Here is a 16608-nt window from a genome sequence, read left to right on the forward strand (position 1 = left end):
GAAAACAAAAATATCTCTTCTGCAAGAGCTAAAAGAGAAAGAGGTAGTAACAGGGAGAGAAATGAAAACAGCACCAGGGACATGTAAAAATGCATATATATATATATATATTGCATATACACAACACAAAGATTAACAGAAAGTGCTGTTCAGAAGAAAACATTGTATTTGACTCTCTTGTGCTCTGTACTTTCAGCTTGGAAATACAGGAAGTTAAGAGAATTTTTGAGATTTCAAAAGGGAGTTTATCTTGTAATTGGTGAAGGGCTAAAGAGTTGGTCGGGGAGGGATAATAATCAAAGGAGCCTTTTCGGCACTAAACTGTAGTCCAGAAAATCAAAGGGAGGAATGTTAATTGGTTTGTACAACATGATATTCTCAGTTCAGAGTAGCTTCAGCCACTCAATGGTACTTTTTATTTTTTTTCTCCCTCTCTTTGTAGGTTGATTAAGTAAATAGGGAAAAAAAAGAAAAACGAAGCTGCTTTTGAGTATTGAAGATACAAGGCCAGGATGAACACGAAGGACACAAGAATGACTGAAGGAGGTCTCAATGTCACGCTTACCATACGCCTTCTCATGCACGGCAAGGTGAGGCATTTACTGTTGCCACAGAAGTTGCCTGTGTGTTGAACGAGTGTGTGCAGTTACCATCAGAGCCTGACAGTGGCATTGACAGAGGGTCTGCTCCTCCTCCAACTGGAGTCAAAACCACCATTGCCCTGACCAAAAAATCACCCCGCTGTCTTTCAAGGCATCATACTTAAGTTTGCACTGCAGCCCCAGTTTCACTGGAACAAACCCTGCCTATAACAAACCCGTTTTGAGCAGATCCAGTGGCAAAAAAAGAGTTCTTTCATTGATAGTTAGCCAAATTAGGCAGACCCTTGCATAAGGCTGACCTGCATATGGCTCTCCTTCCTCATCGTTTGCTGGATTTTGCAGGGTTTTTTTAAGATACCAGAACATTGGCTTGTGTGAAATAATTGCCACAGAATTACTATTTCTAATGGATGCAAATGGAATAGTTCCTCATTATTCCGATGTACCATTTTATTAGAACCAGCCCCCTGATATAGCAAGCATTCGTCCAGGTCCTCTGCGGGTTTGTTTTGGAAGGTTGACTGTCATTTCGTTTCTGTCCGGTGCAGCACTTAAGCATGCAGATAAGTGTGAAATCTGTGCCATAGATGAATTGCCAATTCAGTGTTGTCAGACTTAACAGTCTGATAGCCATTTATTTCACATTGCCAGATCACAAAATGGGCTTTTAATTAAAAAACATATTTTGTAGTTTTGTTTGTATTATTTGCATCAGGCAACACCAGACATTTTTTGGCTTAATGAATGAATGTTATATAAAGGAGGTTGTTCTGGCTCTTTCTTAACAAGTAACAGTGAATATATATCTCTCTCATTCCGGAGATCAAATTTGTATATATAAATCTAAAAAGTATTTTTACTCCTAGAATTTAATTGAATAACTAAAAATACATTTACATTTCAAAACACTGCATGCTTTCAACCTATGGCATGAGCCCACATATGATATACCCATAGCACAAATAGGACACTAAGGTATCTCCCTCTGTGTTTTACTTGTGGAGCTGCTAAGAAGTACAAGGGGGTTCAGTTTAAAATTGCAAATTAAAAAAACTCAGAAATTAGGTTATGTCAGATCAAATTATGTATTTTCTCAGAAATGATCTAACCATCTTGTTTGAGTTTTTTTCCCCTGGAATATTCAGCTTCAGGCAGGCATCCGGTGTGCAAAATCTGCATCTTAAATAGGGATCTGTCAAACAAATTTAATAACCATTTCTCTTACCAAACCCACCTAAAATCTATACGCATGACTGCACTCAAAATTGGGTCTTAGGGGTTGATTCTGCCGGGTTCTGGTCCCAATGCAGAAAAGCATTTGAACGCATCCTTATCCTGGTGGGTGTAAGTAGCCCTGTTGGTTTCAGTCAAATTCCCATGTGCTTAGGTGTGCTTTTTTTTAACCGCTGTCAGACAGCTCTGCTTCTTTCAGAATCATGCCTTTAAAGCAAAAAACAAGTATCTGTCATTTTCAGGACATTTTAGTTAAACTGTGGTCTAGGGCTTTTTTTGAAACAATTTTTTTTTTTTTTAATCAGAAATTAAATCAGGCAAAGCTGATTTTCTGTGTTAAACATCAGTGATTGTGTGCGCAACCACTTTTAACAATAATGGGTGTTATGTGTCCAAGCTACAATGCATATGTAGCCCCAAGGGTCTAAATTAAGCCCATAAAAGCTACGAAGTTCAAATTTTAAGTGGAAGTATACCATGCATCCTCAGTTAACAAGGCACGATTGGTATACTGTTAACTCTACTGTGCTCTGATCATGTATCCTATTGTGCCTAAGTATTCCAAAGAGTACATTAAATCAGAATTTATTTTGTTGGTAAAAGTTAGACCCTTATGGTTTCTTTGATGTCATTTCTGTGATTTAGAAATGATAATATAGAGGAATGAAGGATGCCTGAGTCAGTATGAACTCAGCGTGAGGAGGTCACTTTGGAAGCTGTATGTGCCTCTGAAAAAGAAGAAGAAACATTTTTCTAGGCTCTTCCTTAGGATTTATTGTGGTAATGACATCGGTGGAAATTGCTGATCTCTGATTAGTGTTTCTAGACAAAACAATTAACTGAAGCAGAGCTTGGGCTGTAAGTAACTGGTCATAACTTGAGAGAGAAGATGGGAATTAAAAGATTGTTTTTAAAAGTAACAGCAGCAACCAGAATTCAGTTAGATAATTTTAAAGTAAGATAATTTTGAAGTTATTTATTTATTAGTGTGTTTCACGGAAATATGAGGGTCTGTCCTCACTAACCTTAACTCTGTCTCTAAACCTTTATTGCCAGTGTACCTTTGCATAGGGGAGGTCTATGTGCTTTGTGATATTTGCATTCATTTTGATTGAAAGTCCATAACTTTTGCTACTGTGCTTAGTTATCTCGGCTGTAAATCCTGCACACTTAGAAAATTTTCGGCGTGTACTTTTTTTCGTGTGATTTTTATAGGGGCTTTAAGTCAAGGATGGACATCTTAAGCAGGCAATTAAGCTAAATTCTGTACCTGCAGACAGGAAAATCAGGATTTATATGAACGGACAGACCTCTGCAAGAGGGTAGGGAAAAAAAGCATCTTTAACAACAACAAACAAAACAAGGACCAAAAATCAAACACAAAATTAGTGTCTGGTGAAAGGAAAACAGATGGGAACAGTCCTGAGCTCCAGGAGAACCCAGGGCTAGTGCCTCCCTGCAGGTAGGACACCTCTCATCAGCGCCTTTGCTTTATCTTGCTTTGGGGAAAGAAGCGGCTGTAGGTCCAGGCGAGCTCCTGCAGGGCTTTCGGCAGCATCCGACCACAGAGGCTGGGACAGCTGGCTTGGAGGAAGAGCTCAGCCGCTGTTCCGCAGCGCAGCAAGATTTGGGAGCAGCTGGCTGGCAACGAGGCAAGGCCCTGATTTTCTCAGGGCAGAAAATGTGATGTTAAGGGAGGGCAGCAATTTTTTATCTGTGGAAGCAGCAAAAAGGCTTGTGTGGGCCCAGCAAAAAGCTAGCCACTGCGAGGTATAAAAGGTTAACCTCAGGGTAACTGATTCCAGGGCCTGATGTGAAAGGTGTCCACCTGAGCCAGGACTTCAGACAGTGTGTGATGGTGTGAGATGAAAGGCCTAATTTTCATCTTGCACCATGCTACATCAGTAAAATAGTTATGATAGTGTGACAGCCCTGAAGAGAAACCAGGAGCAACACAAAACATTTGTCATACTTCCTTGCGATGAATTCCTTGCTAAGTCGTGGGCAACGGGAGAGGTGCCTGAGGACTGGAGGAAAGCGAATGTCACTCCAGTCTTCAAAAAGGGCAAGAAGGAGGACCCGGGTAACTATAGACCGGTCAGCCTCACCTCCATCCCCGGAAAGGTGATGGAACAACTTGTTCTTGATGCTGTCTCTAGGCACATCAAGGATAGGGGGATCATTAGGGGCACTCAGCATGGCTTTACCAAGGGGAAGTCATGCTTAACCGACTTCATAGCCTTTTATGAGGACATAACCCGGTGGATAGATGATGGTAAAGCTGTGGATGTGGTCTATCTCAATTTCAGTAAAGCGTTTGACACAGTCTCCCACAGCATCCTCGCAGCTAAACTGAAGAAGTGTGGTCTGGATGATCGGATAGTCTCCTCTTCTCTAAGCTAAAGAGACCCAGCTCCCTCAGCCTCTCCTCATAAGGGAGATGTTCCACTCCCTTAATCATCTTCGTGGCTCTGCGCTGGACTCTCTCTAGCAGTTCCCTGTCCTTCTTGAACTGAGGGGCCCAGAACTGGACACAATACTCCAGATGCGGCCTCACCAGGGCAGAGTAGAGGGGGAGGAGAACCTCTCTCGACCTGCTAACCACACCCCTTCTAATACACCCCAGGATGCCATTGGCCTTCTTGGCCACAAGGGCACACTGCTGGCTCATGGTCATCCTGCTGTCCACTAGGACCCCCAGGTCCCTTTCCCCTATGCTGCTCTCCAACAGGTCTGTCCCCAACTTGTACTCATACATGGGGTTGTTCTTGCCCAGGTGCAGGACTCTACACTTGCCCTTGTTATATTTCATTAAATTTCTCCCCGCCCAACTCTCCAGCCTGTCTAGGTCTCTCTGAATGGCTGCGCAGCCTTCCGGTGTGTCAGCCACTCCTCCCAGTTTGGTGTCATCAGCGAACTTGCTGACAGTGCACTCTATTCCCTCATCCAAGACATTAATGAATATATTGAATAGTACTGGTCCCAGTACCGACCCTTGAAGGACTCCGCTAGACACAGGCCTCCAACTGGACTCTGTCCCATTGACCACCACTCTCTGACTTCTTTCCTTCAGCCAGTTCACAATCCACCTCACTACCCGATCATCCAGACCACACTTCTTCAGTTTAGCTGCGAGGATGCTGTGGGAGACCGTGTCAAACGCCTTACTGAAATTGAGATAGACCACATCCACAGCTTTACCATCATCTATCCACCGGGTTACGTCCTCATAAAAGGCTATCAGGTTGGTTAAGCATGACTTTCCCTTGGTGAAGCCATGCTGAGTGCCCCTAATGATCCCCCTATCCTTGATGTGCCTAGAGACAGCATCAAGAACAAGTTGTTCCATCACCTTTCCAGGGATGGAGGTGAGGCTGACCGGTCTATAGTTACCTGGGTCCTCCTTCTTGCCCTTTTTGAAGACTGGAGTGACATTCGCTTTCCTCCAGTCCTCAGGCACCTCTCCCGTTGCCCACAACTTAGCAAAGATGATGGAGAGTGGCCTAGCAATGACTTCCGCCAGCTCCCTCAGCACCCGCGGGTGCATCCCATCAGGGCCCATGGATTTATGGACGTCCAGATTGCTTATTTGGTCCCTGACCCAGCCCTCATCTACCAAGACAGATTCCTCCTCTATCCTGACTTCTTCTGAGGCCTCAGGGGTCCGGGGCTCCTCAGGACAGCCTCCAGCAGTATAGACAGAGGCAAAGAAGGCATTCAGTAACTCCGCCTTCTTTTTATGCTCTGTCTCCAGGGCCCCCACCTCATTCATCAGTGGGCCTACATTGCCTCTAGTGTTGGTTTTACCTGCAATGTATTTGAAGAAGCCCTTTCTGTTGTCCTTGACCTCTCTTGCAAGGTTTAATTCCAAGGAGGCCTTAGCTTTCCTCGTTGCCTCCCTACATCCTCTGACAACAGACTTATATTCCTCCCAAGTGGCCAGCCCCACCTTCCATGATCTGTACACCCTCTTCTTCCACTTGAGTTTGCCCAGCAGTTCCCTCTTTAACCATGCAGGTCTCCTGCTAGCCTTCCTTGACTTCCTACCTGCTGGGATGCTCTGATCTTGAGCTTGGAAGAAGCAGTCCTTGAATGCTAACCAACTACCTTGGGTCCCCTTACCTTCTAGTACCCTGTCCCATGGGATTTCCCCTAGCAATTGCTTGAAAAGGCCAAAGTTGGCCCTCCTGAAGTCCAGGGTTGTGATTCTACTAGCTATTCTGTTCCTGCCACATGAGATCCTGAACTCCACCATCTCATGGTCACTACAACCAATATTCTTATTATACTTGCTCACCTTTTGCTGAATTTTTTATTCCCATGAATTGTGGCTGTTTTTTTTTCTTGCTTACTGCCACAGGTAATGAGGTTGGAAGATTGTGGAAAATCATAGCCTTGCCCACAGGTATCTGCCAACATACCTTAGTACTTGGCATCTGCAGTGCTCTTGTTCTAGTTTTGGTCAGTTCATGCCCAGAAAGAAATAGCTCTTGAAAAATCATGGAATGATAGAATTGTTTTGGTTCAAAAGGACCTTTAAGATCATCAGGTCCAACCATTAACCTAGCACTGCCAAGTCTGCCACTAAACCATGTCTCTAAGCACCACATCTACATGTCTTTTAAATACCTGCAGAGATAGTGACTAAACAACTTCCCTGGGCAGCCTGTTCCAATGCTTGACAATCCTTTCAGTGAAGAAATTTTTCCTGATATCCAATCTAAACCTCCCCTGGCACAACTTGAGGCCATTTCCTCTCATCCTGTCATTAGTTACTTGGGAGAAGACACCGACACCCACCTAGCTACATCCTCCTTTCAAGTAGTTGTAGAGAGCGATAAGGTCTCCCCTCAGCCTCCTTTTCTCCAGACTAAACAACCCCAGTTCCCTCAGCCTCTCCTCATAAGACTTGTGCTCCAGACCCTTCACCAGCTTTGTTGCCCTTCTTTGGACTCTCTCCAGCACCTCAATGTCTTTCTTGTAGTAAGGGGCTCAAAACTGAACAATATTCTAGGTACAGCCTCACCAGTGCTGAGTACAGGGGGACGATCACTTCCCTTGTCCTGCTGGCCACACTATACAAGCCAGGACGCTGTTGGCCTTCTTGGCCACCTGGGCACACTGCTGGCTCCTATTCAGCTGGCCATTGATCAACACCCCCGGGTCCTTTTCCATCGGGCGGCTTTCCGGCCACTCTTCCCCAAGCCTGTAGTGTTGCATGGGGTTGTTGTGCCCCAAGTGCAGGACCCAACACTTGGCTTTGTTGAACCTCATACAGTTGGCCTTGGCCCATCAATCCAGCCTATCAAGATCCCTCTGCAGAGCCTTCCTACCCTCCAGCAGATCAACACTCCCGCCCAACTTGGTGTCATCTGCGAACTTAGTGAGGGTGCCCTCGATCCCCGCATCCAGATCATTGATAAAGATATTAAAGAGAACTGGTCCCAATACTGAGCCCTGGGGAACACCACTTGTGACCAGCCACCAACTGGATTTAACTCCATTCACCACAACTCTTTGCGCCTGGCCATCCAGACAGTTTTTTACCCAGCGAAGCATATGCCAGTCCAAGCCATGAGCAGTCAATTCCTCCAGGAAAATGCTGTGGGAATTGGTGTCAAAAACTTTACTAAAGTTCAGGTAGACAACATCCACAGCCTTTCCCTCATCCACTAAGTGGGTCATCTTGTCATAGAAGAAGATCAGGTTAGTCAAGCAGCACCTACTTTGACTATACTGGATAATGATTACATGATTTTGGACTAGTTTGGATTTGTACACAGCCAGTGTTAACAGGCTGATTAAGACCTTAGAGACTCACCATTAAAGGTTAATTTTAGATGTGGATGGTAAAGAGACTATGGTGGTAGAAAGATGCTGAATTTCAGGAAAGCAGCTTAATGGAGATTTAAAAGTCGGGTCCATGAGGTGGAACAGGATAAAATGTTTGAATGTGCCAGCATGGAAAGGGCAGTAGAGTCACGAATCCACTTTGGTCTCCATCTCGTAGTGGTGGTGCAGGAGTCTCTGCTTCCTCCCTCCAGTACAAAGCTGCAGAAGAAAAAAATGCATCATTTCCAGAGGCACTGCATGAAGGTGTGCATCAATGAAACCATATTGGGTGCAGTGAAGTCTGCAAGATACCGAAGTAGAATATATTAACATATTGAGTGTGAGGAATCCTTTAGAGAAAGGGGAAGGAGTTCAGAAATAGAAAACAAAATGGATTGATAAAGTCAGATGGTTAGGAAGACCAAGCAAATAATTTACAGGTAGGATGAAGGGGGGAAGGGAAAACTGGCAGGGAAGTAGGACTCTTGCCAAATACCGAGAGGTGTAAACTGGAGAGTTTAGGCAATTAACTGGAGAAGGTAATTTAGAAGATACTTGTTCAGTGAGAGAAGGAAATCTGGAAAGCATAAAAGGATGAAAGGCATCAGATGTGGCAGTGTCTAGAGAGTGGCACATTTGGGATATGCTGGGTTGGAGAGGAGGGCTATTGCAGCAAACGTGTATGCAATTTTGGATGTATAGCGTTGGTGCATCGTGGGTCAAAGAGACAGTAACTACCTTACTGTTCTTCTGGCAAAATCACACCTGCTGTTCTGTGCTCAGCAGCAGGTGCCACATGTGTGAGTGATGTCGAAGACTGAGCAGAGGGGGAATTAGCAGAAAAATAACAAAGTTTTAGGAGGCTGAGGAGACTGTGTCTAGCTTTCTTCAGACATCCTCATAAAAACCTGGAGAGAATAAATACGAGTGTAATGGAGTGTCGTTATTTTGAATGATTCAAGTGCTTGTGGCTGGAAATAATGGGATAAAATATACTTTTGAAAATAAATCCTAATAAGGGAATCCCAAGAGAAATTCCTGATATTGGGATTTTTATGAGGTTCTGGAAGTCTCCTAAGCAGATTTTAAGCATGGCTGGGGAAAAGCAGCACATGTACCATGTAGAATGTATAATCTGCATTGATGGAGGAAAAATACGATGACTGAGTGGAGCTTTTCTTTCCCAGATACCATTTGCTCAATAATATGTTTCTCATAGTTTCAACAGTACTGAATTAGAAAAATGTACCTAAAGTCAAATGTTCAGGTTTGGACGAATCCCTGTGAGTGCCTTGATTTTTAGGTACTAAACTAACCATACTTACAGCTTAATTTTAGATGCTCTGAGGAACTCTGTCTCCCAATGGTTTCAGCAGGATCAGTGGGTGCCTTGTGGCGCTGGAAGGACTGGTTACAGTGGACTTGCATCCAGCTTTAGTGGTCTCTTTCTGACATGTTGGTGATTGTTTTGTAATGCTATATATAGAATTTTTACAAGAAAATAGAAAAAAAATAGACTAATTTAGGTGATTGCTCACACTTAACAGCTCAAGTATAGGCAGAGTAAAATCATGGAGAAAATTGCCATTTTCATCAGTATAGATAATATAGTTTTAACATCACGGATTTCTTTTAGTGGCCACTTTTTGTACCTGCTTAATTGCCCTCTGGAAGTTTGTAAAGCAAGCACAGAAATAATTTACTCCATCTTGAAGGTAGTACCCGTCTCCTTCCCCATTTTTTTCTTTTATTTTTTACTTATTAAAATATAGCATACAACAAAGTAACTTAAAGAATCACATTTTCAGTAATTTAATCCAAGCCATAAAATGCCAACCAAGCCAATGTTTGTTCTGTTCTTTCTAGTTTCCACGAACACTGTCAGGGTATTATGAGGATTGACTGTCCTGCTTATTGCTATTATAGTTCTTGTTTTGTTTGTTTGCATTACTGTGGTACCTAAGAGCTCTAGTCACGGAACAAAACTCTGTGTGCAAATACACAACACAAGATGGGTGTCCTCTTAGTGTGTTTGTAGTAACAGCCGAGAATTTCTCACAAGCCTAAAAAATCAATGGAAAGGACAGAAGTCTTTTCTCCCAGCCTCTGGGCACTGTATGTCCCCAAAAACCATCTCCACAGACAAATTTTCCCACTTCTATCAAACAGAATCTCATCGGTCCACAGCTGTAATGAACTGAGATTGCAGAAGACACACGCCCTGCTCAGTGCTGCTGCTTCAGCATCACAGGTGGAGGGACAAGCAAAGGGAGAGCACCGTTTTTTGGTTTGTTTTTGGAGGGGAAGACTGGGAGGTTTGGTGAAAAATTGAATGTAAATTGGTTACCCATCTACTATCAAAAAGAAAATGAGAAATGCCCATTGGCATAGCTGCCCAAAAAATGGTAGATGGACCTGTGGAAGATTCATAGCACTGGCATCTCCATCAGAAAGACCATAATTTGAAGGTTTCCTCATACACTGCCACATTGGTTGGCATGAGATCTGTCTCAGTAAGGGCTTGGATTGCAGTGCCTTACTAAATTAGGGCTGTTAGCATTAGACAGTGACTACTGAAGTATCACCTAGGAACATGAGATCTCCCGTGTCAGTGAGGCTAATCCCACATAATCCCAGAACACGAATCAGACTCTCAGTTTATCCGAGGCAGCTGTTTGTTCCCGGAGGTAGACATGTTAATCATGTTTCCCAAAACTGACTTTTTTTCCAGTCTTTGAAAAATGCTGATGCCTCACATGCTCCATGCAAACACATTGTTCAGAACATCTTCTTGGAACATATTCCTGGGCATCTTCCATGCATGCGTCTTCATGAGCTTGTACAAATATTGGCAACTCTATCTCAGAACAAGGCAAAGAGAGAGAGAGTTGTTATGTTACGCCTCTTTATGGTTGGGAGAAAGACAACTGATGCTGGTCTAGAAAACTTTACCATCGCAGATGCTGTTTGCTGTTGCCAGGATCCCTCCTTGTCTCGTGATGGATGTGCTTCCCCACCGTAGAAGGCTGTATTTCTTTCCTTTCAGTGCTTTTCTAGCACGCTTTTTTGTTTGTAGAGTCCAATGCTAGTGGTTCTACCTTATCCTTGCTCATAGAAAACAAGTAAGCGTAAGCAATCAAAGCATTGCCTGAATGAATTGCAGGCTTTAGGATGTAGCCTGTGCTTTGTCAGATGCTTTGGGGTGAACATATGTATTCTTGTATTATTTCTTACATGTGTTTTACTTCTAGACATGGCTTTATCTCAGGGCTTCTGTGAGGTTAGTGTTCCATTTGCCCCATAGCACTGATAATAGAAGCTACATGCCCCATGATAATAGAGCAAGGCCGGTGCTTTTCTATATTCCTGTAAGAGCTACCTGTTTTGTTTTGATTTCCTGGGACACAGTAATTATTAAACTAGCCACACACTTAGAAAAATGATGGAATTCCACACATTATGTTTACAGATCAAAGGTTAATCTTTAAACCAAGGTTTGTTACCATTTGTTAAGCCTCTTGTTTTCTAAACATGGCTTATTTCTTTCTCTCGTTATTCAAAAGGCACATCAGATAATTGATTAGGAAATAGCTTTCTCCTACAGCCTGTTTTATGTCTTTGTTTAGTCACTCGCACCGTCAGGAGCCCAGCGAAAGCCTTGGCTCACAGACTTCTCTGCTGCCACCTTTTATTCTGCTGATGCTGCCTTGCCCTCACCACAGATGATGCAAAAGCTGCAGAAATAGCTTTCTGCTCTTTGATGGGCCCACCACTCCCCAAGCATTTGTTAAGAGCAAAACTCATCCCATTCATGTGAATAAGATGTGCAAATAATGTTATATGCTGCGTTTCAGCATGAAAGAAAGCATCTTCTGCTTTTACCATTGCTTTTCCTCAAGTTATCTACGATGAATTGGGTGGTTGGCTAGCAATATACTTTATTGATACTGAGCAGTCTTCCGGTGTTTGTTGGTGAGATTCACCACTTGTGGTTTTACCTATTTTATTAGCAACAGCATACTAAAGAAAATCATAGTCATAAACCAACTCAACACCCCCAGGCTTGAGAATTATTTTCAGGCTATCTGAAATCAGCACGTACATTTCAAATTTTCCTGAGGTTTTCCAAAGTGACACTGTTGGAATCCAAGTGTGACACTGTCCTGCTTGAGATACTGTCACCTGGAGGTGACATTACTTGGCATTACTTGGGCTGAGTAGTCAGCATAATCTGAAACTCAGGCCCCTTTGATGAATCTCAGGATAGGCTCCCCAAATTGCTGTCATTTCTTGAATGAAGTTGATATCTATCTCTTTAGAACCCGTATGTATATATTGACTTCGCACATAAATATATAGATGTATGTGTGTATGCATACATATCAGTGGATGTAGGCACACGCACACTTGCAGCTTTTCAGAGGCATCCTGTTCATCCAGTACGGTTGCTGTGGCATATCTGCTTCTGACAGGTGGATGTTTATGTGTTGAGGCCAAGGAGCTTGGGTAGCACTTTTAGCTCTGGCATCAGTCTGCTGGGTTGCCTTGGACCTGTCTTTCTGCCTCTGAGCTTTAGTTCCCCTATTTATAACTTTTTTTTTGTGCACTGCTTTTTGATCAGCTGTTGAAATGTGATTGTATGAAACGCAGTAATTGTTATCATCTAACTTATTTTCCCACTGTGTTTATGCGTAGATGGTTAGCCAATAAATCAATCTGAAACTGATGATAAATACTTACCTTTAGCTTATATTCCTGAGCACCGGAAAACAGCAAATAGTTCAAGAGTTATTAGTATATTCTAGTAGGCGATTTTTTGCTGGTACAGCTAAATCAAACTCCTGTCTGACCTGCACTGGGACTGAATTTGATATCAGCTGTAGGATTCCTCTCACCAAACTTCAGGTATGTCAGTCTAGGCTGCTTCTACTGCAGATGGAGAAAGATGAAACCCTCGAGAGTACGCTTCTTCCCTCCTCTTTTAGGAAGAAAACATCCTTCATTATCTCTCTCCCTGGACCGCAGAGGAGGCTGTGTGCCTGGCTTACACTAGACTCCTAACGTTTAATGAGCTGATGTAGGTGACAGACATCCCATACCTTCAGTCTTATGCAGTTAACCACAGCACAGTTTGGTGTCTGGTAGATTTAGAAACATTTTCTGAAGAAGATAAAGCCCTCAAAGTAACCCTGGCTAGAAATATTGATAAAACTTGAATGTCATAAAAATTATGTTAGGTATCTCATTAAGCACAAAACATAATTTAGGGTGATATAAGAATCTATATGAAACAAATATTGAACTATATAAAGAAACATTGAAGGTTTGATGAAGTAGAATTGGTAGTTTGGAGAATGAGGTGTAAAGAGTCTTCTGATCTAATCTGTGGTTGAAGTAGGTTTCTCATAATTAAAGACATGATTTGTTGTCACCAGTACTTACGGGAGTTTTCCTAGAAGCAGCTAAGGCCCCAAAAAACTCTGAAGTGACCTGTTTAGAACCATTTTAGATTTTTTTTTTTTAGTAATTTGTATGGATCAAAAATGATGGAAAAATCAGGAATATCCATGTGAAGTTAAATGTTTCTCTCTCTCCCTGCGCCCTTCCTTCACATTTCCAAGCAAAATCACAGCTCCCAGTGCAGGAGGAGAGGTGGGATTTGCTTGCATGTTTTGAAACTGTCTCCTTATAGAATAAGCTTTAAATTCACCCTTTGAGGAGGGGAAGGTTTGAAGTACTCCATAGCATTACAGTGACATTTGCTAGCATGCTCCAAGGAACTGGTCACCAGTCTCATTGAAATATTTTTTCTCAGTGGGATTCACACTGTCCATTCGCTCAGTTCTTTGGCAGCTTGTACTCTTTGGTAATAATAAGGTGATGATCAGTCAAGTAGAATTCCTATCCCCATTGAAATCAATAGCAAAACTCCCACAGACTTCAGTGGAACAAACAGCTTGAGAATCCTAATGTTTTATGCTCTACTCTGCTTGTTTAAATGCTCCCGATTTCCTTGTTTGAAATGGACCATCTTTTTTACTAGGGCTACAAACAGCATATTACTTTTCTGTTTCCAAAGTGAAGGTATCTTTTCTTATTTCCAAGGAAGTACTTATTTCCAAGTCTTTGTACTTATTAGCCGTGACCCATCCATAGATCTCTGAAAGAACAGCTGTCATTAAGACCCAGGATGATCAAATGAATTGGGACAGATTTCACACTAAGTGTATGCTGGCAGAGCCTTGCACGTTCAAGACCAGGCCTGCAGCTTCTAATAAAACTTCAGATATACAAAAACTGAAATCATACCATGGACTGAAATACAATTGCTTGCCCATAGCAATTGAAACACAATGCGCTCACCCATAGCAAAGGGTCCTTCTACTTCTTAAGAATCTGTTTTGTGAAAGAAATTATTTCTGAAAGCTGGGTCTGAGAAGACTGGAAAAAGTTTTCAAGATAGAACTACTGAATGTGCTGAGTGGGGACATAGAAACTACTAGACATGAGGGGTTCCCAAGGCTTATCATCACTGAGAGTCTTACTCCCTGCATCGTTTAATCCCATTCAACAGTTACAGGCAGATTGGCAGAGTTACAGTGATAATAGAAAAAAATAGTAAGATCTTAAAAATTCTATGGAATGGGTGTCCCAGATTTGTGTCACTGCTAACAAAAAAAGCTGCATCTCATTAGAGACCTTACACAGCATCCTGGTACGGCTGTCTCAGCCACAGGCAAAGGCGTGACCTAAACCCACATATTAAGAGACACGGGATAATTGGTCACAAGACACAAAACTGCAGCGAGTCCGCTTCATTCATTTCTCTTCTCACAGAGCTGCTTCTTTGCATTGTATGTGCAGATGTACAGATGTCTCACAGTCCCAAATGGACACAGGAAGCTTTAGCAACAACAGTCACACAGCTGTGTGATGTGTAAAGGTCTACGGTACATCAGCCAGCAGAACTATAAGTTTACAAAGCAGATACCTCTGGAAGATTTGCAATGCCTACCTGGACAATATCTGTTCTCGGCTCAGTATGTACAAGAGAGCAGAATCCCATCTTGGAAGAGAAGTAGGAAGGGAAATTAAAAAGGGAAATGGGAAACAGAAAAAGTAAAGTTTGGAAATAAACATGAGAAGCGGCCTCACTGGGTTGAGGAACTAGTTAGTTGGCTAGTTAGGCATTGACTTCGATGGGTATTAGGCCATGCTTGAAGAATCACAGACCCATGGAGGTTGGAAGAGACCCCCAAAGGTCTCCAGTCTGACCTCCTGAATCAAGCAGATCCCATTGGAGCAGCTTGCTCAGGGCCTTACCCAGGCTGGGTTTGGACACCTTCAAGAATGGAGACTCCAAAGCTTCTCTGGGTGCCTGTTCCAATGTCCAGCCATACCCATGGTAAAAAATTTTTTTCCTCATATTGACTAGGAATTTGATTTTGCCACTTGCTTTCCTTATTGTACACTGCAGTAAGATCCCCCCAAATCTTCTCTTCCTAAGGGTGAAGAAATGCAGTTCTCTCAGCCTCTCCTCATGTGTCCTGTGCTCCAGTCCCCTGACCATCTTGGTGGCACTGTATTGGATTCACTTCAGGGTGTCCTTGACTGTCTTGTACTAGGAGCCCAGGACACAGTCCTCCAGGCACGGTCTCACAAACGCAAGGAGAAGGCAAGAATCATTTGCCCCAGCGTGCTGGCTACACTCTTGCTAATACAGCCCAGCATTTGGTTGATCAGGGATGCACTGCTGATGTACTCATGTACTCAAGTGTGGAGTTGTGCACTGGGACCCTCAGGACTTTTTCTGCAAAGCCAGTTTGTATGTAGCAAGTTTTTGCCTAGCTTATCCTGCTGCATGGGCTTGTTCCATCCCAGACATGGGTGTTTTCATTTGACTTTGTTCTGAGGTTTCTTGCAGCCCATTTCTCCAGCCTGTCTAGGTGACTCCAAATAGCAGCCTTGTCCAGCAGTGTATTGACTGTTCCCCCCAGTCTAGTGTTATCTGCAGACTTGCAGAGAGTGCAAAGGAACCATATGCCAAAGTTCTTCATTGAGATAGGTCGTCTTCTCACTGAAAAGTCTTTTTATCTTGTGAGCAGGATGTGAAGAGATGCAAGCACAAGCATCTTCATATTATGAGCTTGTAAATAACATTCTGGTGAGAAATAGCTCTCTCAAGGTCACTGCAGACAGTCCCCTACTGCAGAGTGAAGTTAGTACCACTTTATCATGAGTCCATAATTGGATAGAGCAGTGGAGGACAATTTCTTAAATCTTACTCTTTGGACTGTGTTTCAGGATAGGTCAGACTTAAGTATATAGACTAGGGGAGGGAAGGGAAACTGTATATCATATGTCTGGGGCAGATCAGCCATGTGAGACAGTCTTAAACCATTGAAGTAGATTTCACAATCTGAGTATAGGAGAGGAGTTTGTTTTCCTTTAGCTGGTCTCCTCTCCATCGGATTATTTCCAGTCTGAAATCACACCTGTGTGATTTGTGTAAAGTGTCCAGACTATTCATTTTAGAGTTATTAGCTTAATTGTTGCTACCTGTTGGTTTTGTGCACTGTGTTTTTAACCCTTGGGATGTTGCCAGAACTGCCAAATTGTTCCCCTCTTGTATGTTCACACTGACATTTCTTGGTATTTTCTGTCCCTTCATGGAAGATTGTGGGAGCACAGTAGCAATTCCCAAATCCCTAAAAAGTGATTAGCAATTATTGTTCTGTAAGTGCTTAATAGGGAGATTAAGACAGGCCACCAGGTGTTTACGCAGTAACACTTGGTAGCATGGAAATTCAGCTCTAGCTATTACATGGTGTAAAGAGGATAAATGTCTGCCCTCAGAGATCAGCAATTATTTTGATGCTTGTATTATATCCCATTTTCTCCAGCAGGTTGTGCAGTTCTATTATTTTTGAATTTTTCATGC

The 16608-nt window shown here is 42.8% G+C and overlaps 1 protein-coding gene across 1 annotated transcript in view; it reads left to right on the top strand.

Moving 5' to 3' along the window:
• The first annotated feature begins 513 nt into the window (after nt 1-513).
• LOC137660985 (poly(rC)-binding protein 3-like) overlaps nt 514-16608 on the top strand; it is a 57431-nt gene continuing 41336 nt past the window's right edge. The window contains exon 1 of the mRNA XM_068396241.1: nt 514-590. Coding sequence (XP_068252342.1) covers nt 534-590 — 57 coding nt within the window. The 5' untranslated portion in view covers nt 514-533. The remainder of the gene's footprint in view (nt 591-16608) is intronic.

Source organism: Nyctibius grandis, chromosome 3 (assembly GCF_013368605.1).
Source record: "Nyctibius grandis isolate bNycGra1 chromosome 3, bNycGra1.pri, whole genome shotgun sequence".
NCBI lineage: Eukaryota > Metazoa > Chordata > Aves > Nyctibiiformes > Nyctibiidae > Nyctibius > Nyctibius grandis.